Consider the following 27,211-nt stretch of genomic DNA (forward strand, 5'->3'; position numbering starts at 1 on the left):
GTTTCCTTTGGAGGTGTTTCAGGCCAAAGGCTGGTGCTGGTTAAGGGCTTGGGGATCTTGGTGGGAGAGGCTGTCCTGGCTGCTTTTCCCCAGGTGGAATGAGGCTGTTTGATGGAGCCGAGCAGGATTTAGGGAGTTCTTGCTGTTTGGACTCCATTTTGAGTGTTTTTCATAACTCACCTCTGTGCTTTTGGGAGAACACTGAGGCAGAGATCCCTGGGGAGCTGTGCTGGTGTGGAGTGGGTGGGATGAGAGATGGGCAGTGACTCTTTGGCAAATGGTTCTCCCAGTAACTGAGCTGTGGGAATGGAATTCAGGCTGGGAGAGCTGGGGAGGAGAAGGCTCCAGGGAGAGCTCAGAGTCCCTGAAGGGGCTCCAGGAGAGCTGGAGAGGGACTGGGGACAAGAGATGGAGGGACAGGACACAGGGAATGGCTCCCACTGCCAGAGGGCAGGGCTGGATGGGAGATTGGGAATTAGGAATTGTTCCCTGGGAAGGGCTGGGATGGAATTCCCAGAGCAGCTGTGGCTGCCCCTGGATCCCTGGAAATGTCCATGGCCAGGCTGGACACTGGGGCTTGGAGCAGCCTGGGATAGTGGAAGATGTCCCTGCCATGGCAGGGGTTGAATGGGATGACCTTGAAGATCCCTGAGCCCATTCTGGGATTGCCATACCTGGCTTTTATCATTCTTGCCTTCAGGGGTTTGCTGCAGATCTTTCTGAGGGAAGAAAGGAGAAGTAGCACCAAGCATTGCTCTGGAAAAACAAGTTGTGTGTGGGATTGCCGGGTGGTGTTCCAAGGCTCAGGCACGACTGAAATAATGGTGTTAAAAACAGCAGAAGGGAAAATAAAACTGCTTGATTGTGTCTTGGGATATTTTGTTTAAAACATTCTCCTGCCCTGGTCAGGGTAAGGTTGAATAAACTTGAGTGGTCGATGAGCTTTTATGCTGGGTTTCTATTTCAGATAAAATCACTGCGGTGTGCTCGTAGGAAACCAAAATGTTTTTCTCTTCACCACGAACCGAGTGAAGGAGAGGTTTGACCCTTGTTAGTTGTTTTTCTCTGATGTGAAATGGTGAGAAAGTTCTAAAAATCCTCCCTGAAGTGCCGAGCATTTCAACTCCAAACCAAGAAATGTTTACAGCAATTTTATGAAATGGGTTTTAGGAGTGAATTTGCTTGAATAGAACTGAGTTCAGTCATCAGCAGTGAACATTACTTCTATCTTCTTTTCTGTATAAATGAAGGAGTAATTGGAGGAAGGGAAGCACTTTCTCTTTTCACAGACATATCACCTGTAATTGGTGCTCTGAATTTCTGAGGTGCTCACAGAGGTGCAAGGAGACCAAGCCCCCCCAGCCCACCCCCTGCTCTGGAGTGCAAAAATCATCCTGGGAGAGCTCTGCCTGCTCTGCCTCAGACTCCTGAGGATCACTGAGCCTTTGGCCCGGGGCAGGAAAAGGAATAAATTAACTTTATTGAGCAACCTTGCTTCCCTTAATTCTCTCTTAAATAATCAGAGCCTGGTGAGGCCCTGGTACAGATTTCCCAGGGAAGCTGTGGCTGCCCCTGGATCCCTGGAAGTGTCCAATGCCAGGCTGGACAGGGCTTGGAGCACCCTGGGAGAGTGGGAGGTGTCCCTGCCTTTGGAAAGGAGCTGGAAAAGGGATGAGGTCCCTTCCAACACAGAGCATTAAGTGGGAGATTTCAGCTCCCTGCTGCTTTTTCTCCATGCCAGATCTACTTATTCACTCTCACTTCCACAGTCATTCACAAAAATAATAATGTTGATGTATGCAGGAATAAGTGGTTTGTATGAGCCTCTGGACTAATATTGTCCCTTGGTTTTGCAGTCAGAGATTAATCTCTGTCTGTGAGGGAAAAATGTGAGGTTTTGTAGTGCCCCAGAAGTAGGTACTCCTCAGAAAGGCTTTCCTTTAGTCTTAAAAATATCCTGACCTATAATATGGACCCCTGGAAGTGTCCAAGGCCAGGCTGGGAGCAGCCTGGGACAGTGGGAGGCGTCCCTGCCCATGGCAGGGGGTGGCTTTGAGTCCCTTCCCACCCAGACCATTCCATGATTCCAAGGTAGCACAGAAACTGCAGCTGAAAGACTTAAAATCAGCTCAAGGTTCTATTTGCTGCAGTACTTATGATTTATTAGTATTTGTCTTTAATTTCCAGCCCTGAGCTAAATGGGCAAACCATGGCCCGTGCAGTGACAATCACAGGAGTGTTTCACCTGCTGGAGGAAAGCTCCAGAGCCATTCCCCAGCAAGGAGAGCCCTGACAGCCCTTCAGCCAGCTCCCCCATTTCCACAGAGGATTTGCTGGATTGTTGTGCTGCTCTGAGAAGCCCTTTGCAGTCAGTAAATTTGGGGTGATTTGTGCAGGAGAGGGGAGGGAGCTGCCACATCTAGAGCAGAGGAGCAGGGAAGTTCAAGCTTCAGAACCTCTTTTCTGGATTAATGCTGTCTCCAGACTCCTGCTCTGTTGGCCATGGGATAATTTCATGTCCTTCTAACTCTGCTTTAGCACTTTGTGCATGTGCAGGGCTGTATGGAAGAGGGATGAGGTTTTTGGCCGCCTCTGTCTCAGCATCAGCATCCGTGTTCTGCGTGGAATTAAACCCCTCTTCTAGCCAAGCTGGCAATCAGAGAACCACAGACTTGTTTGGGTTGGAAAGCACCTTAAAACCCATCTTGTCCCATGGGCAAGGACACCTTCCACTATCCCAGGTTGCTCCTAGCCCTGTCCAGCCTGGAACTTCTAGGGATGGGCAGTCCTGAGCTGCCCTGATGCTGGAGCCCAGCATGTGAATATCCTGATCCCTGTGGGTTGGGAAAAGCAGGAGCCCACAGCTCCTCATCTCTGCTTTGTTGTCTTTTGTCTCAGAAAACGTATTTATCTGTCGTGATTTATCTGTCTCCTTTCTTACCCATGAGGAAATGGTTATCAATTGGAAGAGCTGGCATGAATTATAAATGATTATCCCTCTTTTAACAGCTGAAAGCAGCACTTAAATGTGAAGCTCTTGAATGCAGCACTGGTTTCCTGGATGAAAGGCAGGAAAGTTTGCTCTGCTGCAAGCCCCAACTTGCTGGTTTTTCTTTCTTCTGCCCTCACCTTGCTTGGTTCATTAATTCACAGCGATCAGCTCTGGAATTCGCTGGATTCCCTTAGTCCTGACTCTTCTCCAAGTGTTACTTTCAAAAATAAGAATTCTTACCGATTCCCTACCCACAGGAAAGGTTGTTTTGTGCTTTTGATTGATATAAAAACAGGTGATGAAGGGAAGAGCCTTTGAATGCTAGAACTTTGTGAAGAAAGCTTAGGGGAAGGAGGAGATGGCAGGACATGGAAGGGCTCCCTTGAATGGTTATCCAGGAATTTGTTCCCATTGCCTCTGGCTTTGCTAAAAATAACAGTACTGTGTGCTGAATGAAAAGTGATAAATGTTTCATGGAAATGGATCATGGATTGAGGCCTTCCTTGGGGAAAAAATTCCACGTGCCTCAGAGGGGATCTTGGAGGCCGTGTGTGTTTGCAGCCTGGGTGCTTTACCTGGGTTTGCAGCCTCAGAGGGGCGATTGGGGTGAAATCTCTGTTGTTTTGCTTTGATTTCATTCCAAGTCCCTTTACTTTTTGGAGGTAAGGCTCATCCTGGGTTTGCAGTGGAGCTGTGCTCCTCTTTCCCATCAGCTTCCCCGCACAGATGGTGCCAGCCCTGGCTGCAGGATGAGGATGGACAGCCCCATTATTCCCAGGGGCTGGCTTTCCTTTTGCTGCCTGCCCTTTCCATGGCTGTGCCCTGCACTGCAGAGCTCCCCAGGGAGCTTTCTGCCAAAATTAACTGGGCTGGTTTATTGCTGGAGGGGAAAGAGCAGCCACCTGCGCTCCCAGGATTTTAGGAATTCCTCTTGCAGCATGACACGCGTTTATCACGATCCTGGAGGCTCTTCCCCAGTGGATATTGATTTTCAGGGCTATATTTGGCTCTGCTTTTTTCTTCAGGCAGTGGAGGGAATATCAGGTGAATGTTTTGTGCAGCGATGCCTAAAATACAGCAGCAGTCTCCAGATACTTCCCTGGGGAATTGCTGATGGTTCATTAAAGAGACCTTTCTTTGTTGGATTCTCCTCCCTGGAAGTGTCCAAGGCCAGCTTGGATGGAATGGGAGCAGCCTGGGATAGTGGAAGGTGTCCCTGCCCATGGCAGGGGGTGGAATTGAATGGGATTTAAGGTCCCTTCCAACCCAAACCATTCCATGGTTCTGTGATTAAATATCTCCTCCTTTGGCTTAACTAATGTCTTGTGATCTAAACCACTTAATCATCACTACTTTTCCATCTGTTTCTCATTCAAGGAATTGTGTCATATCAGATGATTCATTCATATTTGATTAGAGATTTCATTATAAGCTGGCCTGAAGTTTTTTTATGATCTAATGAAAGGCTTTGGAATCACTGATTTGGAACTGCAGTTGTAATATGCAGAATAAATCTACTGCACATTTTCATGATACTTTTCCTGGGTACTTTTTAAAGCTCTGACAGTTCTTGCCAGTGAATTGTGTACATTGAATTTTTGAAAAAAGTTTCTGATGAAGTCCAGTGATCTTTTTCACTGGGGAGAAGAACTCCCAAGCTACTATAGGACTTCTCCAAGTTGCACTGAATGACCAGTGAAATTTAGGTCAAAACTTGCCTTTTTGGATCCATTTATAGTCCTGCTTGTAGGCAGTCACACTCTAATGATATTAATGAAGATCCTGAGTTGTCCTGCTTAAGTGACATACGGGAAGCTTTTTATTTTCACTGAGGACAGTCACCTACCACCTGTGTGCACATTGTTCCTCAGATTAAGTAAATTGCTACAATTCTTTTTCAAAAAACAGAGGAATGGTGTATTTTTAGAAATATGGATGGGGCAGAGTTGGAGGTGTTTGCCAAGGAGTGCTGGGACTGGGATGACACAGATCTGGCCTGGCACAGGTGGGGGTTTGTCCGTCCCTCCCTTTCTGAGCAGGAAAGTGGGGATTTCTGTTTGTTCCCTGCTGGCAGGAGGGGCTGGCAGGAGCCCTGGGCTCAGCAGCAGCTTTGGGCAGGTGTTTGTGACGCACTGAGGGGCAGAGGGAGGGCAGCCAGCTCCTGCCCGTGCCCAGCAGTGCTGGGAGCTGCTGTGCCTGTCACTTAGGGGCACCTGCCTTGGGGTGGCATTCGGGTGCAGCAGAGGGGTTCTGCTGAGCTGAGCAGCAGAGATTTGCTGGTAAAACTCAGCTCAGAGAGTGGCAGGAGTTCCTTTCACCCAGTGTGCTGCAAGAGATCCCTTCACACACTGTGCTGCAGCCCTCGGGCAGGTTCCCCTCACCAAGGTGGCTGGAGGAGCCCTGGGCTCCAGCAGCACACTGAGTGGATCCCTGCAGGATTCAGGAGTCACAGCATCCAGCAGGACTGAGGAGTCACAGCATCCAGCAGCACTCTGAGTGGATGGATCCCTGCAGGCCTCAGGAATCACAGCATCCACCAACTCTCTGAGTGGATGGATCCCTGCAGGACTGAGCAATCACAGCATCCACCAACTCTCTGAGTGGATGGATCCCTGCAGGCCTCAGGAATCACAGCATCCAGCAGCTCTCTGAGTGGATGGATCCCTGCAGGCCTCAGGAATCACAGCATCCAGCAGCACTCTGAGTGGATGGATCCCTGCAGGCCTTAGGGGTCACAGCATCCAGCAGCACTCTGAGTGGATGGATCCCTGCAGGACTGAGCAATCACAGCATCCAGCAGCTCTCTGAGTGGATGGATCCCTGCAGGCCTCAGGAGTCACAGCATCCACCAACTCTCTGAGTGGATGGATCCCTGCAGGACTGAGCAATCACAGCATTCCGGGAGCCTTTGGGTTGGGAAGGATCTCAAAGCTTCCCCCATCCCACCCCTGCCATGGGCAGGGACACCTTCCTCTATCCCAGGCTGCTCCAAGCCCCAAAATCCAACCAGGCCTTGGACACTTCCAGGGCTCCAGGGGCAGCCACAGCTGCTCTGGGAATTCCATCCCAGCCCCATCCCACCCTGCCAGGGAAGATTTTCTCCCCAATATCCCATCCATCCCTGCCCCTTCTTCTGCTTCATAGTGGGATCAGGGTCCCGGGAGCAGCTCCCAGCTCTGTCCCTGTCCCTCAGCCAGGCCATGGTGTCCAGGCTGGCACTCCAGTGGAGCTGTGTGTGTGTGTGTGTGAGTGCTTTTAACCTCACAAATCATGTTCTGGGCTTCAAAGCCAGCTCAGATGCTCCAAAGGGAAGGGCTCCTTGTCTCCCTGTCTTGCCTTTGATAGCCTGTGGGGTGTGAAAAGCTGCCAGCTTTTCCTGCTGGGAAACACCAGGCCTGACCTTCAAGCAAATGTTGTGCTACCAAAGTAAAACTGGAATATTATCAAGAAAATACCCCTTACCACACCCTGCCATGTTTGGAGGTATCAAACTTTTTTATAGATGGAAGAAATAAAATTCCTTTCACGTTCCATGTAAATCCCTGATACAGGGATTTGTATATACTTATATATGTATATATATTTGTATTATGCTTGTATAATCCCTGTCCCAGGGATTTATCATGTCTTGAATTAGTGCTAAACAAAACTCAGATCCCTCTCCCCCATCCCTGTAACAGAGTCTCTAAAGCCTCAGGAGTTCAAAGCCCATTGGGTTAGGAGATAACACTGTGGAAAAGGCAGAAGGAAAGGCTGGTACTGAAAAGTTAGTAAATAGGTTTAATATTAAAAAAAAAAAAAAAACCTTTTGGGACCTTGAGGGCTTTACCTTGGTGACCCCACGCTGGCATGGAGTAATCCTTAAAATTGCAGAGAAGGAAATTCTAGAATTTTCTGGAGTTTCCTTTCCAGGATGGCAGGGCAGGGAAAGGTTTGATTTCTGTTTGGGCTCTGGACACACGACCTGGCCGTGTCCCAAGGCTGATCAGGGATGGGAGTGACACAGGGAAGGTGCTGGCTGTGTTGACACGAGTATCAGGTGTCCTGGGTGAGCAGCCAGGAGGAAACTTCATCTGCTTCCCTGTGCAGCCAGACGTGCAGCGTGTCCCTGAGGAGCTGCTCCACGTCTGTCTGTCCAGCCAGGCATTGGGGAGCCACCAGGAACACTTGGTTTGGGAACATGCTGCAGTAAAGCAGCTTCTTCATTCTCTTTCTCATTTTTCTTCATTCATTCATTCTCACTTTCTTCATGCGGGAAAGCCAATTCTTTATTCACAAAGCTGATATTTATAGGAAATATCAGAAGGCACTGTGTTAGACCTAACTGGCTGACAATGCACTGACACTCAGTATGTTGGTCTGTAAATGGCCAGGGTGTGTGTCAGTCAAATCTCTCTATTCTTGGTTAATTCCCATATTTTTTTCACTGATTCCCATGGGACACATTTCTTGTTTGTTACAGGTGCAAACAGTTTTCTTACCAGAATAGCTTGTTGTGCTAACTGCTTTCATTCTTATGATTTTTCACCTTAAAGTTGCAAGCTAACTGCTAGCTTAGCTAGAGTAACAGGGCCTAAACCATATTTTATAAGAGCTTTCTTTTATATCTCTACCTGTATGCAACAGGAACACGTGCATTAATCCACTCTGAAGGGGATTTCAGTCATTCAAGACCCCATTCCCCCCTCCCTTTCCCAAACACTCCCTCACAGGTGCCAGCTTTTCACTGTCAGGCTCAATAATGTGGGGTTTGCTCATATCCCAAACCCCCCATATTTGTTGGATAATCTCTGTTTTCTCTTTAGTTCCAGCAGAAATTGTGTTCCTGGGCACAGAGGGGGAGCTTTGGAGTGGTGCTGCTGTTTGCTGGCTTGGAAAAGGCTCCTTGCAGCAGAGAAGTAGAAAATGCAGTTACTTGGCAGCTTGTCTCTGTGCATCACCGAGCCCCACCAAGTTCCTGCAGCTTGTAAATACTCATCTACTCAAATATTCATGGACTTCTGCCAAAAGGCTTAACAGTGTATACTTTTCCACCTTGTCTGTATGCTCCTCTTTTGTGTTTTAGTTTCATTATTTCTTCAGTGTTATTTGGAAATCGTTTGGGCTTCAGTGCAGAGATTTGGCTGTGTGTTCTAACAAAGTTCCTGCTGCTGGTCAGGGTGCTGGTGGTGCAGGAGCTACAGCACAGTTCTGTCCCACAAGAGAAAAATGACTTTTTCAGTGAGGTGCATGAGGTGACAGACAAATGCAAATTACAGGTGATTTAAAAATCAGCATAATATTAAGACAAATTCTAGTCCTTTCAAAGCAGCTTCAGCTAGGGTTTGAGACAGTGCTGGAGCATGGTGGATATGAGGCTTTTGTGCAGTTTAGAATGCACTTTACTCTTTATCCCACAGGATGAGAATTTCAGCTTCTGAGGAGCTGTTACATAATTCAGGGTGCTGTTTACACCTTGGAATTAAATATTATGCTGGTTTCTACCCAAATGCTGCTTTACATCTGAAATCCTGAGCTCTGCATCTCTGGGTGGGTATGGCAAGTATTAAGGACAGGTTTCCTTTCCAACCCAAACCATTCCATGATTCTTTGCAGCTCATCACTCCAGGATCTCCTTTACCTGTCAACAAATCCAGACTCCCTGGGCAAAGCAGTCTGAAGGAGTGCAGCATTTTACAGGAAGCTGAACTTGTTTATTCTTTAAGCCACTGCAAACCAGATCTTGGCAGAAATGCTAATTTTGAGAGGCTGATCTCCACGAGCAGCAGATATTTAGTCTTACACGCGCCAGATGGGTTTGCTGCTGGCCTCACTTGTGAGATTATGGTCAAAACAAGGACAAATCCGCCACAGAATTCCAAGACCTGACTGAATAATTTTGTGTTTGCCTTCCCAAGGATCAGCTAGTTGTCACAGTGCTTTACTTTGTCACTGTCAGTGTGGTAAAGCTCCTTCAGGCATCCGAGATGGGAGGAGAGGCCTTGCACTGAGGGATCTCTCCCACCTCAGGTTTCATTTACCAATAAGCTTCATGTCTTTTTTATTTTTTGTTAAGGTCATTGTAGAATATTTCCAAACTTTTGAGCTTGCAGGAAAGCTGGAGAGGGATTTTTCACAAGGACACTGAATGACAGGACAAGGGGGAATGGCTTCCCACTGACCACCCCAAGCTTTTGCTGACCCTTTTCCCATTATCCAGGAAGTAATAACCCACAGCTGTTGATTTGTTTCCTGAGAAATATTTCCTTTTTCTTTTAAGTGGATGCTTGCTTTAAACTAAGTAATTAGTTTAAGGCAAGCATTTCCACTGTGTTTCCACTGGGATGATACAAAATCAGGCTGCTGCTGGTTCCGACGTCTCCCAGTTCGTGTGCAGCACTCAGGATTTCAGAAACAACACTTTCCTTGAGCAGAAATCAAGGCAGATGGTAAAACCAAGTGACCTACAAAACATAACAAGTTTTCTCAGCAGAAATGTACAGTACAAACAAATGTACTGTCACCTAAAAATACCGAGATGGCATTTCTGACAGAGTGATGATCGTACGGGGAAGTCAAAGTTTGGGTAAGGTCAGGAGTGAATTTTGCATCCTCTAAAAACGCACTGGTGATCAAAGGGACTGTAATGAGCTTCAGCCTCTTGTTTCTTCCTCCTTGGGGCTTGGTTTGCTTGGGTTTGTCTGGTTCTGTTGGGCCTGTAAAACAAGTTATTATCTGAAACTGCCTCTGCTGATGTGAGTGTCTCAGTGTCTTGTAGCCTGTGTTATTTTCCTTTCTGTTGGTGTCTCTTGGATCCATCCTCACACAGGACAGAATGGTGGAGCCACTAAAACTGGAAAAGACCTTCTGAGTCCACCTGGTCCCCTAGCACTGCCACCACTAAATCATGTTCCCAAGTGCCACATCCACCCAGCTTTTGAACACTTCCAGGGGTGGTGGCTCCATTCCAAAGCCTGACCACCATTTCAGGGAAGAAAGTTCTCCTGATTCCTGCCCTGGTCAGCTCCCCAACCCTCCCGGCTGTGCCCTCCTGTCAGGAGCTGTGCAGAGCCACAAGGGCCCCCTGAGCCTCCTTTGCTCCAGGCTGAGCCCCTTCCCAGCTCCCTCAGCCCCTCCTGGGGCTCCATTCCCTTCCCAGCTCTGTTCCCTTCCATGGACACGCTCCAGCCCCTCAGTGTCCAGCTCCTGCAGCTTTGACAGCTCCCTCATTTTTCAGGCATCACCTCTGGACCTCGAGGACCTCGTGCAGGGACAGTGAGGTCCTCAGGAAATCTGCAGGGCTTGGGATCCGAGGCCAGGAGCTGGGGCTGTCTCACGGTCCCCGCCAAGGCAGGGCTCAGTTCAAGGCTGCTGCCCTGGGAGAAGCAAACTTGAGGCAAATCAGCTGTGAAGTGGAAACATGGGAATGGAAACAGGAGGAATGAGGGGAGGATTAGGCTGTGGTGATTGAAGGCAGCTTTATTTTGGGCTGGAAGCACTGATGCAGGATTGAATGTGTTTGGAGTTTGGCTCCTTATTTCCCTTGCTGAGAGGGGTGGTCTGACACAGCCGTGTGCAGGAATCCATCTCTTTGCAAGACCTTTCCATGTGCAAAAAAATGGTAATAATGGCATTTTGGAAATGCTGTTCCCTGTGTTGGCTCCTTGGGTTGATCAGCTGGGAAGGCAGAGGGGCTTTCATAGGCACCATGTCCTGTGGGCTTCTGGAACATTGGGATATGCATAGCATGGGGTTCACGTAGAAAATATGGATGCAGCAACCTGGGCTAGTGCAAGGACAAGCCCCATCCAGCCTTGGGACACTTCCAGGGATGGGACAGCTGCTCTGGGCAGTGTTTTCACTCATGGTGAAAAATCACTCTGAAAAATCCCATCTAGGTGAGCGCAAGTCATAAAAATTTCATTTGTAAATAAGTAGAAGTGCAAAAAATTTAAATATGGGTGAGTGGAATTCTAAAATATCACAAAGAGACAAGGGAAATCCTAAAAAAAAAAAAATCACATTTAAATATTTCAGCTGGTCTGGCTTTCCCTGGAAGAATGACTTGTTTCTGTAGTCTTTTGGAGGAATGGGCTCTTAAATCTGAGGGATGACCCTGCAGAGTGCAGAGCTTCATTAAAGTGCCCTGAAAATCAAACACAGTTAATGCAAGGTGTGGTTTGCTCAGTGGAGGAGGGATTAGCTGTGTGTCAAGCAGAAGTTTTACCTACAGAAGGTTCTGGCAGTGATTGTCTGTATTCTTTGGAGCTTCTTTGCGCAGTGTTTTGGCCAGGAATGCTGAAGCAAACCTGGATGTCCCATTTCCATAGTTTATTGCTAATACCCAGGGTGTGTAGTACTTCAGGGAGGCAGCAGATAAGCCATTGCCATCTCTCTCTCACTGAATCAATCTAACCTCCTTGGATTTGCTTTTAAAAGCCTTCCTCTTCAGCCTGCCTCCTGCAGCTGTTCCTCAGCTGCTGCCTGGATGTCCTTTTCATCTCTTTCTCCAACTTCCCAAGTGCCTTTTGTCCCTGGTGTCCTCCCAAGCCTCGCTCAGCTGAATCCCTGAATCCTCTTCAGCTCCTTCCCCGAGCCTTTTATCTTCTCCCAGTGCTCTGAAAAGTGACTCACTGTTATTTTGGGTACATACAGGAGCTCCATCCTTACACAGATATTTTATGTCTCTCACCTTCGGGCTGCTCACAGCATCCTGTTTCTTTTTGTGGAAGGATCAGGCTGCAGTCTACTCCTTGGCAGGGAAGTTTGGTGCCTGAACGTAGCTGGAGCAGAGTTGTAGCCTCCCACTGAAAGAGGCAGCCACCATTTAATTTGCCAGAATCCCTAAACCCTGTATTAGGTCCAAGTTTTGCAGCTGAAGTTGCATTTTTAAGCAAGATAATCCAGAATTTATCAGGATTTCCGAGGATGGACTCGCTCCCCTCTTGCTGGGGCTGTAGTGGACGCAGTGTAGGTGTGTTGTGGTGTGGGAAGCTGCTCACCATGCTCAGCAGGAGACCACCCAGCTCAGAGCTTTTCATAAAAGAAGTGTGAGGTTTCAGTCTAGAAGCTCCCAGGAACAAAATTAAGCTGCTCTCTGTGTTCATTCATGGAGCTGTTTGTTCCTTAGGAAGGCAAGTTTAAATTGAGCTTGAAAAGAGCATTTAGAGAATCACAGAATAGTTTGGGTTGGAAAGAACCTTAAAGCTCATGAGTACCACCCCACTTCTACTGTCCCAGGCTGCTCCAAGCCCCATCCAGCCTGGCCTTGGACATTTCCAGGGATCCAGGGGCAGCCACAGCTGCTCTGGGCACCCTGTGCCAGGACCTTACTGCCCCCAGCCAGGAATTTCATCTATCCTTGCCCTGGGAAGCCATTCCCTGTGTCCTGTCCCTCCATGCCTTGTCCCCAGTCCCTCTCCAGCTCTGGAAGGGGCTCAGGGGTCTCTCTGGAGCCTTCTCCTCTCCAGGTGAACATGCCCAGCTCTCCCAGCCTGGCTCCATCCTTTGGCACCCTCTGGGCTTGTTCCAGCAGCTTCACATCCTTCTTGTGCTGGGAGTTCCAGAGCTGGCGCTGCAGGTAGGCTCTCAGCAGAGCAGGGTGGAGATGGAGAATCCCAGTGAGATTCCTTGTGAGAAATATCCAAAACTCTCCACAATCATACCTGGTGCGTTGTTGTGTTAAAACTCATCTTCAGGCCGATCCCTGCGTGGTCTGGCTCAGTTTGAGGAGCAGCACCTGGAAGGAAAATGCCACAGGCTGGGCAGGTTTTCAGCAGAAGCAGCCCTGAGGTTTTGTGCCATGTCTGAGAGGCCACCTGGTGTCAGTGGTTTGGGGGTGAATGCCAAGGGAAAGCTCCCTCTGAGCAGAGCCATCCGTGACGTGGGGAATCCTGGTGCCATGGGGAGTGCAGGGAACATCTGCCCTCATCCTTTAGGATTTGGGGAGCAGCTTTCTGGGTTTTCATGGGCTCAGTTCAGCTGCTGGGTCTTGGGGGGAAAACAATGGAAAATTTCTGTTTTTTTAAGAGAAATCTTAGCCCAGGTGTGTGCATCCTGATAGGGTAATCCCTGCCTGTTCTGCCAGAATAAAAAGGTGTTTTTGTGCCATTTCCCCGTGCTGCCCAGGGGTTTGAATGGGTTGAAGTTACTTGAATTTCTCTAGGAAGCTGCCTGTGTGTGACTGTGGCAGACATACTTTATGAAAAATCATTTCCTTAGGATTTTTCCTCCTGAGAAGCTGAGAGGCCTCAGGAACAAAATGCAAACATTGATTGTCTGCTGCTGTGGAATGCAACAGGTGGGTCTGTGATTGGTCTCATGTGGTTGTTTCTAATTAATGTCCAATCACAGCCCAGCTGGCTTGGACTCTGTCTGAGACAGAAGCTTTTGCTATCACTCTTTGCTATTCTATTCTTAGCTAACCTTCTGATGAAACCTTTTCTTCTATGCTTTTGGTATAGTTTTAATGCAATATATATCATAAAATAATAAATCAAGCCTTCTGAAATATGGAGTCAGATCCTCATCTCCTCCCTCATCCGAAAACCCCTGTGAACACGGTCACAGAGTGCAGTGCACATCTGCCCTCATCCTTTAGGATTTGGGGAGCAGCTTTCTGGGTTTTCATGTATTCAGTTCATCTGCTGGGTCTTGGGGGGAAAAAAATGGAAAATTTCTGTTTTTTAAGAGAAATCTTAGCCCAGGCGTGTGTTTTGGTGTGTGCATCCAAGTAGGGCAACCCCTGCCTGTTCTGCCAGAATAAAAAGGTGTTTTAGGAAAAACACCTTTCCCTAAAAGCCATTTCCCTGTGCTACCCAGGGGTTTGAATGGGTTGAGGTTACTTGAATTTCTCTAGGAAGCTGCCTGTGTTTGACACTCTCTTAAAAGGCTTTTTTTCTGTATTTTAACGTGCATCTTCATAGTATTGAATGGACAACAAGCATGATCCTGCTCCCTACACAGCTGGTACTTCCATTATTTGGAAGTAAAGCCCTTCCAGAGGGGGCTACAGGAAGCTGTGGGCTACTTACCCATTTGGATGGGCTTCTCTTCCACCATGGTCTGGATTTCTACTTAAAACTGCAGCCTTTGAGCTCTCTGTGAGTTTTCAAAAGCTGTGGAACAGCATTCCTATTACAATTTGCTGTTTAGCTGCTCCTTTTGCTGCTTTATTTTTGTCATGATGAAGGAGATGGCATTGCACATTTTGGGGCTTGTTGGACAGCTGGGAGTCCCTTGGCTGGTGACACAAATGAACTCACTCTCCTGCTAATAAGAACCATTTATTTGCTGTTTGAAATACAGTGGGACAGGAAATTCCTCAGAATTTTGTTTCACCTTCTCTTTTGGCAAAGGGTAGTGGCCTAAGGCTGAGGAAGGGCAGGGATGGATGTGATGTTGGGAAATAGGAATTGTTCCCTGTGAGGGTGGGCACGCCCTGGCACAGGGTGCCCAGAGCAGCTGTGGGTGCCCCTGGATCCTTGCAAGTGCCCAAGGCCAGGCTGGATGGGGCTTGGATCCACCTGGGATGGTGGGAGCTGTCCCAGGTGGAATTTTTATTTTTTTTTTTTTCTCATGGGAAGTTTTTAATATGTAATCTCAGAATGAGACTTTCTGGCTCCTGCTCCATCTCTTCCGTGTTTAATTCTCTTCTCCAAAGTGTCATTTTCCCTTGAAGGAAGCTCAGAGTGAGATTAGAGAGAAGCATGTGAGAAATCCATGTGGGTTTGTCTCTACAGAAGTGCAGCTGGGCTTCCTCCAACTCTGCATTTTGTCCTGGGGATCTGCTGAGGAGAGAAGTTTCCTGTTCTGAAAGCAAGACAGATGGATCAAAGAGGTTCAGTTGCTGGGTAATGCCTGGAGCAAAGAGGCAGGTGAAATTACATTCCCAGGAATCACAGAATCCTGGAATGATTTGGGTTGGAAGGAGCTTTAAACATCATCCAGTCCCACCCCCTGTCATGGGCAGGGACACCTTCCACTATCCCAGGTGGCTCCAAACCCCAATGTCCAGCCTGCCCTTGGACACTTCCAGGGATCCAGGGACAGCCACAGCTTCCTGAGCCTTTTAAGAAGAGCTGTACATTTATTTTTGTTGTTTCCTGTTTTATTATTTATTATTTATTTAGACTGGGGATCTTTTTCAATGGAAACTCAAGTGGGTTTTGCTTATCCACGCCATGCAAGGAAACCTCCAGGAAAGGTTTCCTACAATTGTGTGAAGTTTGAAATGAGAAATAGTCCAAGCCGACTCCTTTCATTCCATTATCTTTAATTTCACAAAAAGCTCTGGCTCCATCCAAGACACTCATTTGTTAGAGATGTCACTGATGAAACCAGCAAGGAGATAAAGTGGGATAATGGTTGAAGAGGAGGTGGAGAAACTGGAGTGTCTCCCTTTGGAGCTGCTCTGTCCTGCACAGGCTCATCTGCTGGAGACATCTCTGCTGGAGACGCCTGTGCCATCAAGGCTTTGGTGCGGACCTTGAACTCTCCATGTTCTCATTAAGGAAATACCCCTGGATATTTATCCACGGGAGTTTATAATTTTCCAAACTCTGATGTCCTGCTCTGAGGCGAGAGGGGTTGGAGTGAGATCCATTCTAGGCCAAGCCATTCTGGGATTCCTTGCAAACACTGGAAAATGTTACTGGAAAATGTTGTTTTCTGTCTTTTGTGGATGTAGCCTGGTGGGTTTTCTTTTTCTTCAAGTGAAGAGACATTTTTTAATGCTTTAAATCTAAGATGGAGCCAGTAGGATAAGTGGTCTGCTCTTCAAGTTTTGGCTTCCTTATCGTCATGAATAAAATTTCTGTGTAGGTTCCTAATAAATGCTGATGAGGTCTGTTCAGGGCAGGAATTAGGCTCAGGAGAGCTGGATATGTGGAAATGCAGAATCTCTGCACCCTGTTTCTGTCTGCAGGTCTCGATAGTAATCAGGGAGAAGTTTCCTCGCAATGAATGAGTGAGTGACATTTAAAGCTCCATCTGTTGCCTGCGGAGTGCTGCCTCACGATGTGTTTCCATGGCTGATGGGATGATTAATTTCAGTTCCCATTCACAGAGCAGGAAATATTCCCTGAGCAGGGAGTGACTCCAGCCCTCGCCGAGCTGCAGCGTGCGTGGAGCTCGTAGGAAACCTCGGCTGCTGTTTACTCCCAGCTTGTGCTCCCAGACAGGATCCAGGCTGCCTTTGCAGCACCCACCTGGGCTGTCCCAAAATTCCCAGGGTGCTGACCTGCCTTTGGTCCAACTGGGCTGTGGTGCTCAAGCTTGTTGGCTAATTCCTGCCCAGAATGCCCTCCCTGGCATTCTGGTCCTTGGAAATGGGATAACAGAGGTAAGAATTGAGTGAAACAGAAGGAACTGTTTCCTCCCGCTGTCCCACCCAGCAGGGGTTTGGAACCAGGTGATCTTTAAGGCTCCTTCCAACCCAGGCCATTCCATAAATCTGTGATAGTTCTTTAATTTGGTGTGGATCCACAGAGGGGCAGGACTGTGCCCTGATCGTGCCCCTGCACGATGCTCGGTGGGATGTTGGTGTCCTGGAGCTGCCCTGCCCTGACCTGCTCTTGGACAACTTTGGGGTTCCTCCAGTCCATCTTGGCACAATCTTGTCTAGAGGATAAAAATGCAGAATTGAGTGAAGCTGGTAACGTGTTTTTCCCCCCTCTCCTGTTAATTTCTCCTTCTGGGTGGGATGTGTGGAGATGGAGCCAGCTCCGAGGGTGCTGTGCCACGGCTTCGTTCCGCTTCCCCACAAAATCCACTGCTTTTATCCTGCACTGCAGTCAGATACTGCAGCAGCTCAGTGCTATTTATAGCTCTGATCTCACCATCTCGCTGTGTTTCGGGGGGTTTTTAGCAATTTGGGGAGGGGGAGCCCTGCTGGAAAAGGATCCCTGGGTCAGAGGGGATCCCAGCGCTCCAGCCATTGCCGGGAGAGGGGATGGATTTAATTCACAATAATCCAGTGATGCTCGACTGGCACACATCTTCCTGCCAGAATAAACCACCTCAAGTGCTCCCTTGGCTGTGCTCAGAGTCAGCAATTGCTGTTCACCTCCCTTTCCAGGCTGGTTCTGGAGGCAAACTGGGGTGATGGGTTATAGGAACGGCATTTGAGGATTCAGAGCCAGCGTCACGCTCCCCATATGCCCAAGGCATTCCTGCCAGCAGCAACTTGGTGTTTAAATGCCTTTCAAAACACAGGGAATTATTTAAAAATCCAAAACTGTTGCTGGACACTGAGGACAGCCCTGAGGAATAAAGTCAGGGAATAAACAGAGGATTTTTTTGCTTTTCCCTGGGGATGAAAGAGCTGGAAATAATGCTGAGAGGGGGAGATCCATGCTCACACTTCCTCAGCATCCTGCTGGGTGGTTCAGCAGGATGGGGATGATCTGATGGCATCAGCCAAGAGTTTGGGATTCTGAGCACATCCTCTGGCTTTGTGTTTGCTTTCTGTGGGTGCCCAAAGGCTGACGTGCTGCTCTTGGCAGAGCCTGGCCCGAGGGCACGGCTGGCACAGCAGTAATTAAAAAGCAAACTCATTAGCTGGGAATAAAGCCCCGACCCAGAAAGGGTGGGAGAGAGGGAGAAGCTGAGTCCATGGGCTCTGGAAAGCCCTGGCTGGGGAGTGTCAGCCACCAGGAACATCTCATTCCTGGAGGGCAGTGATTTGGGAGGGCACCAGGCACTGGAGAGTCACTAGAAGAGGTTGGAATGCCCTTTTCTTGGGATTTTGAGAATCTCCCAGGCTTTCTCTGCCATGGGCAGGTGGGATGTGTCCTGATTTCTTCCTCCAGCCTTGAGCAGACTCTCATTCCCTGGGGTTTTGCAGCAGGGTTGGGGAGGTTGATGGGATCTCTTCCCCTTCTCCAAAGGGAATTGTTGCAGAAAGAGGAGCTGGGAAGAAGTTTTGCAGCAGGTTTGGGGAGGTTGATGGGATCTCTTTCCCTTCTCCAAAGGGAATTGTTGCAGAAAGAGGAGCTGGGAAGGAGCTGTTTGTGTTCAGCAGGACTCGCTCTGTGCCGCAGGGAGGGAGAGCTCAGGGAAAGCATTTCCTGCACTTTCCCTTTGAAGGTGATGTTGGATTTCAAATGTGAGAGGCAGTTTTCTGCGCTGCTTAAATTTAGTTTAAAAAAAAGTATAAGATCAAGGAAAAAAAAAAAAAAAAGAAAGGAAAGAGCAATTTTGGCCACAGCATTTGATATAAAAATCCTTCAGTTTTGTGTCTAGTGGAAAGTGTCCCTGCCCGTGGCAGGGGGCTGGGATGTAATGGCCTTTAAGGTCTCTTCCAACAAAACCCCTCTGTGGTTCTGGGATTCTGTGAATATTTTTTAAATTAACCTTAAGTAAAGGTTATGCTGAAACAGAGTTTGAATTTAAATATTCGTTTGGTGCATCTCGTACTGAATTTTTGATTTAAAATTTTAATGTGCTTTCAGGACTCAAACCTGTATTTCCATCCTTTAAAGACCAGAATGAAAATGCTGTAACAGAGAATGGGAAGAAAATTCAATTATTGCTGTTAGTTTTATTGAAAAGTGTATTCACAGGTTTAGAGTGTCACCTTCCCCTAATCCCTTCCAAAGCACTTGGGACTTATGGAGAAGGTATTTTCCATTTTGAAGTGTGGGAGAATCTACACATACAAAGTCCCCTGATAATGCCTTATGTGAAATGTAATGTCTTTATGTGAAATGTTTTTAATTTTTCCAGTGGAGCCAGGCTGGGAGAGCTGGGGGTGCTCACCTGGAGAGGAGAAGGCTCCAGGGAGAGCTCAGAGTCCCTGAAGGGGCTCCAGGAGAGCTGGAGAGGGACTGGGGACAGGGGATGGAGGGACAGGACACAGGGAATGGCTCCCAGTGCCAGAGGGCAGGGCTGGATGGGATATTGGGAATTAGGAATTGTTCCCTGGCAGGGTGGGCAGGCCCTGGCACAGGGTGTCCACCCTGGATCCCTGGAAGTGTCCCAGGCCAGGTTGAACAGGACTTGGAACAACCTGAGATAGTGGAAGGTGTCCCTGCCCATGGCAGGGGGTGGGATGGGATGACTTTAGGACTCCTGCCAAGCCAATCCATCCTGTGATTCCATGATTAAATACTTTTTGTAGAAAGTTCACTTTGCTGTCAGGTCAGAGACTGTCACTTCATTTCCCTGTGTTTTGGGTTTTTCCCCTCAGTGTGTTAAGGACGAGCTGAGAGATGTCAGATTTCCAATCTCCACCAGCAACTGAGGGGGACTGAAGTGCTTTAGGTCTTAATTAACGTGCAGCATGCAAGCAGGCTTTGATGTGCAGCCATGTTTTATTTATTTGGGAAGGGAAACACCAGCAGAATGGTTCTAACTTAGTATAAAAATCATCGTAACGTGACCATGGAATTAAAATCAGGCTAACTTGACCACGGGAAAAAAATAATTCCTTATATGCCAAGGGTGGGCGGGATAAAAAGAAATTTAAAGATTGATGATTTTCTGTTCCTACAGGGAAGAAATAAAAGCAGGGAGAGACCGTGAGATAGTTTGTTATTCATAATCAGGATCTTGTCTCCTAATTCATGGCTTTGGCATTTCTCATGGCAGTCCTGAATGTCGTCTTTGTGCCTTGGCTCACGTCACGGCTCCGATTGTGCTCGTGCCTTCTGGAGGCAGGGCCTAGAAAAGCAATTTTCGAGTGTCCCATCAAACACTGGTGCAGCACAGGCAGGTTTTTGTTGTGGGGCTGTGTTCATTGAGCAGGGAGGGCTGGCTGGGGCTCGCCAGGGCTCTGGGGTCAGCGGCAAAGAGGGGAATTTTGGAGCCTGAAATAGCCGAGAGTCAGGGATGACGCAGCCTCTGCCACAGCCCTGAATGGGAATTGTGGTCCTCATCCTTGCAGCTGTGGGGGCAGGACTCCCATTGCATGGGAAATGGGAGACTGGGCAGGTTTTCTTAGGATTGTTTTCCAGCAGGGAATGGCGATTTAAGGCTCTTTTTTTTGGGGAGTAAAGTGGGAGGAATGGATCTTAAGGCACAGTCACAAGTGGTAGGGTGTTCCTTCTGCCTGGAACTGGGTTGAGTTTTGCATGATTGGGAGAGCTGGGGGTGTTCAGCCTGGAGAGGAGAAGGCTCAGGGAGAGCTCAGAGCCCCTTCCAGTGCCTGAGGGGGCTCCAGGAGAGCTGGAGAGAGACTGGGGACAAGGGATGGAGGGACAGGACAAGGGGAATACGTGGGATCCCAGAATGGTTTGGCTTGGAGGGACTCAAAGCCCATCCAGTCCCCCATGGGCAGGGACACCTTCCACAGTCCCAGGTGGCTCCAAGCCCTGTCCAGCCTGGCCTTGGACATTTCCAGGGATCTAGGGGCAGCCACAGCTGCTCTGGGAATTCCATCCCAGCCCCTCTCCACCCTCCCAGGGAACAATTCCTAATTCCCAATATCCCATCTATCTACGCTCTCTGTCAGTTAAAAACCATTCCCTGTGTCCTGTCCCTCCATCCATGGTCCCCAGTCCCTCTCCAGCTCTCCTGGAGCCCCTTTAGGCCCTGGAAGGAGCTGTGAGCTCTCCCCAGGGACCTCAAACACAGTGTTGAGGTGAGTTTGAGTGCTTGTCTCTGGGTCAGAGTGTGCTGCTCTCCCCAAAATCCCTGCCTGTGGCTTGAGAATCAATCCATGGCAAGGAATCTCGCTGTGGTCCTGCTGGGCAGAGAGGGGAGCACAGAAAAGGCCACAGGAAGGAAAACAATAGGGAAGTGGAGGGAAGAGCTTGTGGGTTGAAAAATAGCAACACTTCCAGTAATGTGACCTTTTGCTGAAAATGTTTCCATCAAAAAAAGAAAGTCTCCTCCTCCTCCTTCTCCCTGGCTCAGCTGGGTGCAGGGAGGGGTGAACATGCTCCTGGACCTCTGCTCCATGAGAATATTTGAGAAGAAAACCCCTATGAAAACGCTCTCCCTGGGATGGATAAAATTAATGTCCTGACAGAGGATATGGAGAAAAAAAACCCCACCTTTATTTTCCAGTTTTGCTGAAGCTCAGTGTTTCTGAGGGATTAGCCTTTGTTATCCTGTAAATGATGTTCATTCAAAGCTCTCAGCAGAGTTATTGAGGGATTGCCCCGGAGATAGAGAGAGAGAGAGAGAGAGAGAGAGAGAGTGAGCAAATGTTGCTAATACAGAATACCCGTGAAAGGCAGAACTGTCACTCAGGTGGAATTCAGAAGATTTTTAGTCATTCATGCCATGGCAGTAATTTTTTTTTTTTTTTTTTTTTTTAGGAGAAACAAGCTGTGTTCAGTTATTGCAAAGGGGGGGTTGTGGCTTGTCAGTGCCAGAGGGCAGGGATGGATGGGATATTGGGAATTAGGAATTGTTCCTTGGGAGGGTGGGCAGGTCCTGGCACAGGGTGCCCAGAGCAGCTGTGGCTGCCCCTGGATCCTTGCAAGTGCCCAAGGCCAGGCTGGACAGGGCTTGGAGCAGCCTGGGACAGTGGAAGGTGTCCCTGCCCATGGCAGGGGTGGCACTGGAGAGGCTTTGAGGTTCCTCCCAAGCCAAACCAGTTTGGGATTTATTATACAACAACACATCGTGGTTTTTGCATGAGTTTCTTAAAGGGAGAGCCTCATGTTCCTGAGCATGGCAGTCCATCATGACAAGTCAGCATTAATCCTTTTTGTGAAGTCTCAGATTTCTCTTTATCCTCCTCATTTCCAGTGGTGCTGGATGAGTGGAACAGAGCAGTGTGTGTGTTTGGGAGGCACGGATGGGTCACACACACGATGCTCTTTGCGTGTCACAAACACATGGGTTTGTAGGAGCTGCTGCCTGGTGGAAAACTTGTTGATCCCTGAATTCCTGTAGTTCCCCCTAAGGGAATGGTGTGAATTTCATGGTGCTGCTCTCCATCCAGACCCCGGTTGCTCCATCCTTTGCTGGGTGAGGAGCCCGCTGACCGCACTCTCGTGCTCTCCCCGCAGTTGACGTGAGCACAGCCTGGTGGAAAACTTGTTGATCCCTGAATTCCTGTAGTCCCTGGTTCCCCCTAAGGGAATGGTGTGAATTTCATGGTGCTGCTCTCGATCCAGACCCCGGTTGCTCCATCCTTTGCTGGGTGAGGAGCCCGCTGACCGGGGTGAGGAGCCCGCTGACCGCGCTCTCGTGCTCTCCCCGCAGTTGACGTGAGCACAGCCTGGTGGAAAACTTGTTGATCCCTGAATTCCTGTAGTTACCCCTAAGGGAATGGTGTGAATTCCATGGTGCTGCTCTCCATCCAGACCCCGGTTGCTCCATCCTTTGCTGGGTGAGGAGCCCGCTGACCGCGCTCTCGTGCTCTCCCCGCAGTTGACGTGAGCACAGCCCTGCCCTTGCAAGTGGCGCCCAGCTCGGTGCCCATGGACCTGCGGCTGGACCACCAGTTCTCCATGCCGGTGACGGAGCCCACGCTGCGGGAGCAGCAGCTGCAGCAGGAGCTGCTGGCCCTCAAGCAGAAGCAGCAGATCCAGAGGCAGATCCTGATCGCGGAGTTCCAGCGGCAGCACGAGCAGCTCTCCCGGCAGCACGAGGCGCAGCTGCACGAGCACATCAAGGTAAGGGGGGGTCGGGGGTGAGGGGATTGGGGGATTGTTGAGGTTGGAAAGGCATTCCAGGATCAGCCATTCCAGCCACCAACCTAGCAGTGCCACCACGGTCCCCAGGCGCTGCGTCCCACACAGCTTCTGAGCAATTCCAGGTGTGATGAGTCTACCACTGTCCTGGGGAACCTGTTCCAGCACCTGGCCACTATTTCAGGGAAGATGTTGTCCCTGATCTCCAGTCTAAACTTTCCCTGGCACAGCTCGAGGCTGTTTCCTCTTGTCCTTGCTCTCCACCCTCCTCTCAGGGTGCCAGAAGCACCCCCCTGAGCCTCCTTTTCTCCAGGCTGAGCCCGTTCCCTGCTCCCTCAGTCTCTCTTGGGGCTGTGTCGCAGACATCTTTTATGAAAAATCCTTTCCTTAGGATTTTTCCTCCTGAGAAGCTGAGAGGCCTCAGGAACAAAATGTAAACAATGGTTATCTGCTGCTGTGGAATGCAACAGGTGGGTCTGTGATTGGCCCATGTTGGTTGTTTCTAATTAATGGCAAATCACAGCCATTAATTCACATCACAAATGGCTCGGACAGAGAGTCTGAGCCATAAACCTTTGTTAACATTCTTTCCTATGCTATTCTTAGCTAGCCTTGTGAGGAAATCCTTTCTTCTATTCTAGTTCTTCTACATTAAAACTATAAACTTCTATTTATAGTTTTAATGTAATATATATCATAAAATAATAAATCAAGCCTTCTGAAACATGGAGTCAGATCCTTGGCTCTTCCCTCCACCTGAGACCCCTGTGAACACTGTCACGAGGCTGCAGCCCTGTCTTGGTTTGAAAAGACAGGTGTCTGCTAAGGAAGGCAGGAGCCTCCCCTGAAATGCAGAATGTAAACCCCCTCCCTCTGAATTGTTATAAATTTTAAATTAAGGGGTTCTCAGGTAAAAATATGGGAGCAGAAATAACAGTTCTTTAATAGGGAAGAAAATAAAAGGATAAAATAAGCAATGCAGTACACCAGAACAACAGTGACAGAGTCAGAGCCCAGCCTGACACCCTGTGGGTCAGGCTGTTGGTGGCAGTCCCATTGGAAATGTGGCTGCAGCCCTCCTGCAGTGTCAGGGGTGGTTCTGTTGGAGCAGGGGGATCTGTAGAGAAGGATGTATTGTTCCTCTGAAGATCCAGTGGAAGGAGAGGCAGCTGCTGTTCCTCTGGGGAATCCCGTGGAGAAAGCCGTGCTGGTGTCTCAAACACCTCTGGATTATATCTGGGTAGCAATGCTTGGCTCCTCCCTCTGGGCTCACATCTCCCAATGGGATGTTCTAGTTCTTATCAGCCATGCAGTGACATTCAATAGTCTGTTATCAGCAGTGTCTCCCCAGAGGGAGGATTGGTTGTGGAAGAGATAAGGAAAACTGCCCACTCAACAGAAGACAGCTGCCATACAGAGGGCAAATAGAACACAATTTGCCTGGCAATCCAGGACAATGCCCTTCCCAGCTCCATCCCCTTCCCTGAACACAGAAAATGCCTCATTGGATTTGACCCTAGCAGGAGGTTACCTGCTGCTGTGCTCACACATTTTGGGAGTGGTGGCACAGGAACTTCTCGTTGGACGTTTGCCACCAGCACGAGCTGCAGGCTGAGCGTGTGGGCCATGGTGGGACTGCAGGAGCAGGGGGTGCAGGGCAGTGCCTGCAGGTGGCTCTGGACACGCTCACATTTTGGGAATTAGGCACCAGGCAGGGTCAGTGGGCAGTCCAGTGTGGAAGATGGCTGTTGCAAGTGAAAACATGAGACATTATATAAATATTTCCCAGTGCTGGAGTATTGCTATGGCAACGTAAGCTTTCCGAATTGGTAATAGGCTCCTTTTTTTCAAAGGGGGATTAGTGCTGCACATGGTAAATAGCCTTAATGTAATATTAAAAAGCAACCTCGATTCAACCTTATATAACTTTCATTTCAATACAAAATGCATGTCAGAGTGGGGAAGATGGGATTAAAAGTTAACGGGGTGTTGTTTACAGACTCCTTAGTCCAGAGAGGAGCTGGGCTTTGTGAGAAGTGTCCCTGTTTGAAGCTGGATTAATAGCAATCACCCCTGTGCCTTGGTGAGTCCTCTGTGCTGTGGCCAGGGCAGAGGTGAGGAGGTGCCTGGGTGTGAATATATTTATATATGGATGTGCAATGTGTGCATCTCTGGGGGTGTGTGTGGAACATTTACATATCCCCATGCTTCTGTGGCTGCACACTGGCACAAGCACTCAGGGTGGGGGAAGGATGGGGAATTCCTGTGACAAATATTTCCATTATTCCCTTGTAATTGTCCATGCCTGTAGTTGTTTGTCTATGAAAAATCAGGCAGGCTCATTCCCATTTAATGGCCAAGCTCAAAGCAGTGGTGATAGGAACATATTTGCTCTCATTTGTGTCAAAGCTTTGACTGGCTCTGCTCAAAGTCTCTCTAAGGAGGAAGCTGAGCTTGAATTTTGAGATGCCACAGTATATCCAGCCCATTAGGTAATGAAGTTCTTCATCTTGTGTGTAAGCTTGGCTAAATCAGAGCCTTAAAATAGGGATGGCATAATCCTGTACCAAAGGGTGGCCTGCAAGGTGATCTCTGAGGGTAGTGTGTCAGTGGGAGCAGAGTTGCTTTAAAAATCAAACCCTCATTGAAATAAGCCCTGTCATGCCTCACAAAGAAAATATCCCCCAGTGTGTGAGTGTGGTGCATTTTCTCTGGGAAAACATCCTGCTTGTCTCTGTGTGCCAGAGTCAGCCCACATTTAGGTGACTCTTAGAACTGGCAACTGTGTGAAGTCCAGTGGCTGTGAGTGCAGGGAAGCAATTATTTGGCCCAGAAAATTAAAATATATAACTTAAAATTTGGGCTCAGAGCTGCCTAGCTCATGAGAAAAGCAGGGTGGGAATGTTAAAGCAAATAAAACCCATTTATCTTCTACAAGTGAAGCACTGGAGCTGTGCAGTTTGATATAGAAACAGTCTTGAGTGAAGATGCAGAAGTCTTTTTGGAGAAATTTATTTGTTTTTTGGTTTTGTTTTTTTTTTTCTTTAATCCCATGTGGACACAGGCATGAACACCCCGTGGCAGGGGTTGGGAATGGGATGAGCCTTGAGGTCCCTCCCACCCCAAACCATTCTGTGATTCTGTGATAATGTTAAACCCAGAATTGCTTTGGAAACTGTTTCAGTGAAGGGGGAAGAATTTCTGCGTTTTACTCTGTTCTGTGTGTTGTGCTGTCTGGAATTGATTACTTTGCCTTTTTCCCCTATAGCCTGGCATCCATCATTTTAATCAATGAGTGCAAAATATTTATTTCATAAAATCCCTGAAACCTTTGGGTTGGCAGGGACCCTGAGGATCATTTAATTCCAACCCCCTGCCATGGGCAGGGACACCTTACACTATCCCAGGTTGCTCCAAGCCCCATCCAGCCTGGCCTTGGGCACTGCCAGGGATCCAGGGGCAGCCACAGCTGCTCTGGGCAGTGCCAGGGCCTGCCCACCCTCCCAGGGAACAATTCCCAATTCCCAATATCCCATCCATCCCTGCCCTCTGGCAGTGGGAGCCATTCCCTGTGTCCTGTCCCTCCATCCCCTGTCCCCAGTCCCTCTCCAGCTCTCCTGGAGCCCCTTTAGGCCTCTGAGGTGTCCCTGGACCCTTCTCCTCTCCAGGTGAGCACCCCCAGCTCTCCCAGCTGATGAAGCTTTCAAACAGCTCCTTTGTTTCCAGTGCTGACTCCTTTGCTAGTACAGACAAGTCATGCTTTGGGGTTGCTTTATTTCTTTTGCTGCTGTGGTGCTGGTGGGAACAGAGGAACTGGTCTGGCTTGACAGGAACTGAGTAGGGCTGAGCACCCCTCCGTGCCATCCCCCAAACAAAGCAGGAGTGTGAGGAACGCTTCAGTGAGTGAAGTTTGGCCTGGAAAATGCTGGCCTGATTGCCTGTTTTTCTATCCCAGTAGATAACTTTTTCCTATGGAGAGCTGAAGTCTTGGCTTTTTCCAGAGCTTGGAATTGCTTCCATCAGCTCAGTTTTAATCATCTGACCCAGTGCAGGAGGAGAAGGCGATGACTGCCTGAACATGTGATCCTTTCCCCAGCGTGTCCCAGTCCTTGCTTTTGTAGACTTTGTGTTTTGGCCTTCACATAAAAGTGCCGGATTCCCCAAGATGGTGCAAGGTGGAGAGAGCCAGGAAATGAGCGAAACAATATTTGTGGAAGGGCTCTATAATGGACACAGAGCTTGGCACAGGGGAGGAGTGGGAGAACGCACAGGCATGGAGAGAGAGGTGGAAGAAGGGGGAATAATGGCTTTGAGCTGAAACAAAGTTTAGATTGGGTATTAGGAAGAAATTAGTGATGAGGCACGAGGCTTGGAGCAAACTGCTCTAGTGGGAGATGTTCCTGCTCACAGCAGAGGGTTGGAATGGGCTGAGCTTTGCGCTCCCTCCCAACCCAAAGCGTTCTGGGCGATTCTGTGAAAACCCTGACATGTTTGGGGAAAATAAGCCAAGCCTTCTGAAGGCTTCACTGCACAGAGCAGGGCAGGCTGTTTCTTTCAGCTCTGCAGATTGCCCAGGCCTGGCTCCAGAAGGCACTGAGGGAGAGGCTGGAGGCTGGAGGCACCGGCGGCTGCTCCTCTCTCCAGTAGCCAC

The 27,211-nt window shown here is 48.8% G+C and overlaps 1 protein-coding gene across 7 annotated transcripts in view; it reads left to right on the forward strand.

Moving 5' to 3' along the window:
- Positions 1-27,211, forward strand: part of HDAC4 (histone deacetylase 4) — a 186,305-nt gene that overhangs the window by 75,472 nt on the left and 83,622 nt on the right. For all 7 annotated transcript variants that reach the window (XM_063162701.1, XM_063162702.1, XM_063162696.1 and 4 more), the window contains one exon: positions 22,298-22,542. In XM_063162701.1, the coding sequence (XP_063018771.1) occupies positions 22,298-22,542 (245 nt within the window). The remainder of the gene's footprint in view (positions 1-22,297; positions 22,543-27,211) is intronic.

This window comes from Melospiza melodia, chromosome 8, assembly GCF_035770615.1.
Source record: "Melospiza melodia melodia isolate bMelMel2 chromosome 8, bMelMel2.pri, whole genome shotgun sequence".
Lineage (NCBI taxonomy): Eukaryota > Metazoa > Chordata > Aves > Passeriformes > Passerellidae > Melospiza > Melospiza melodia.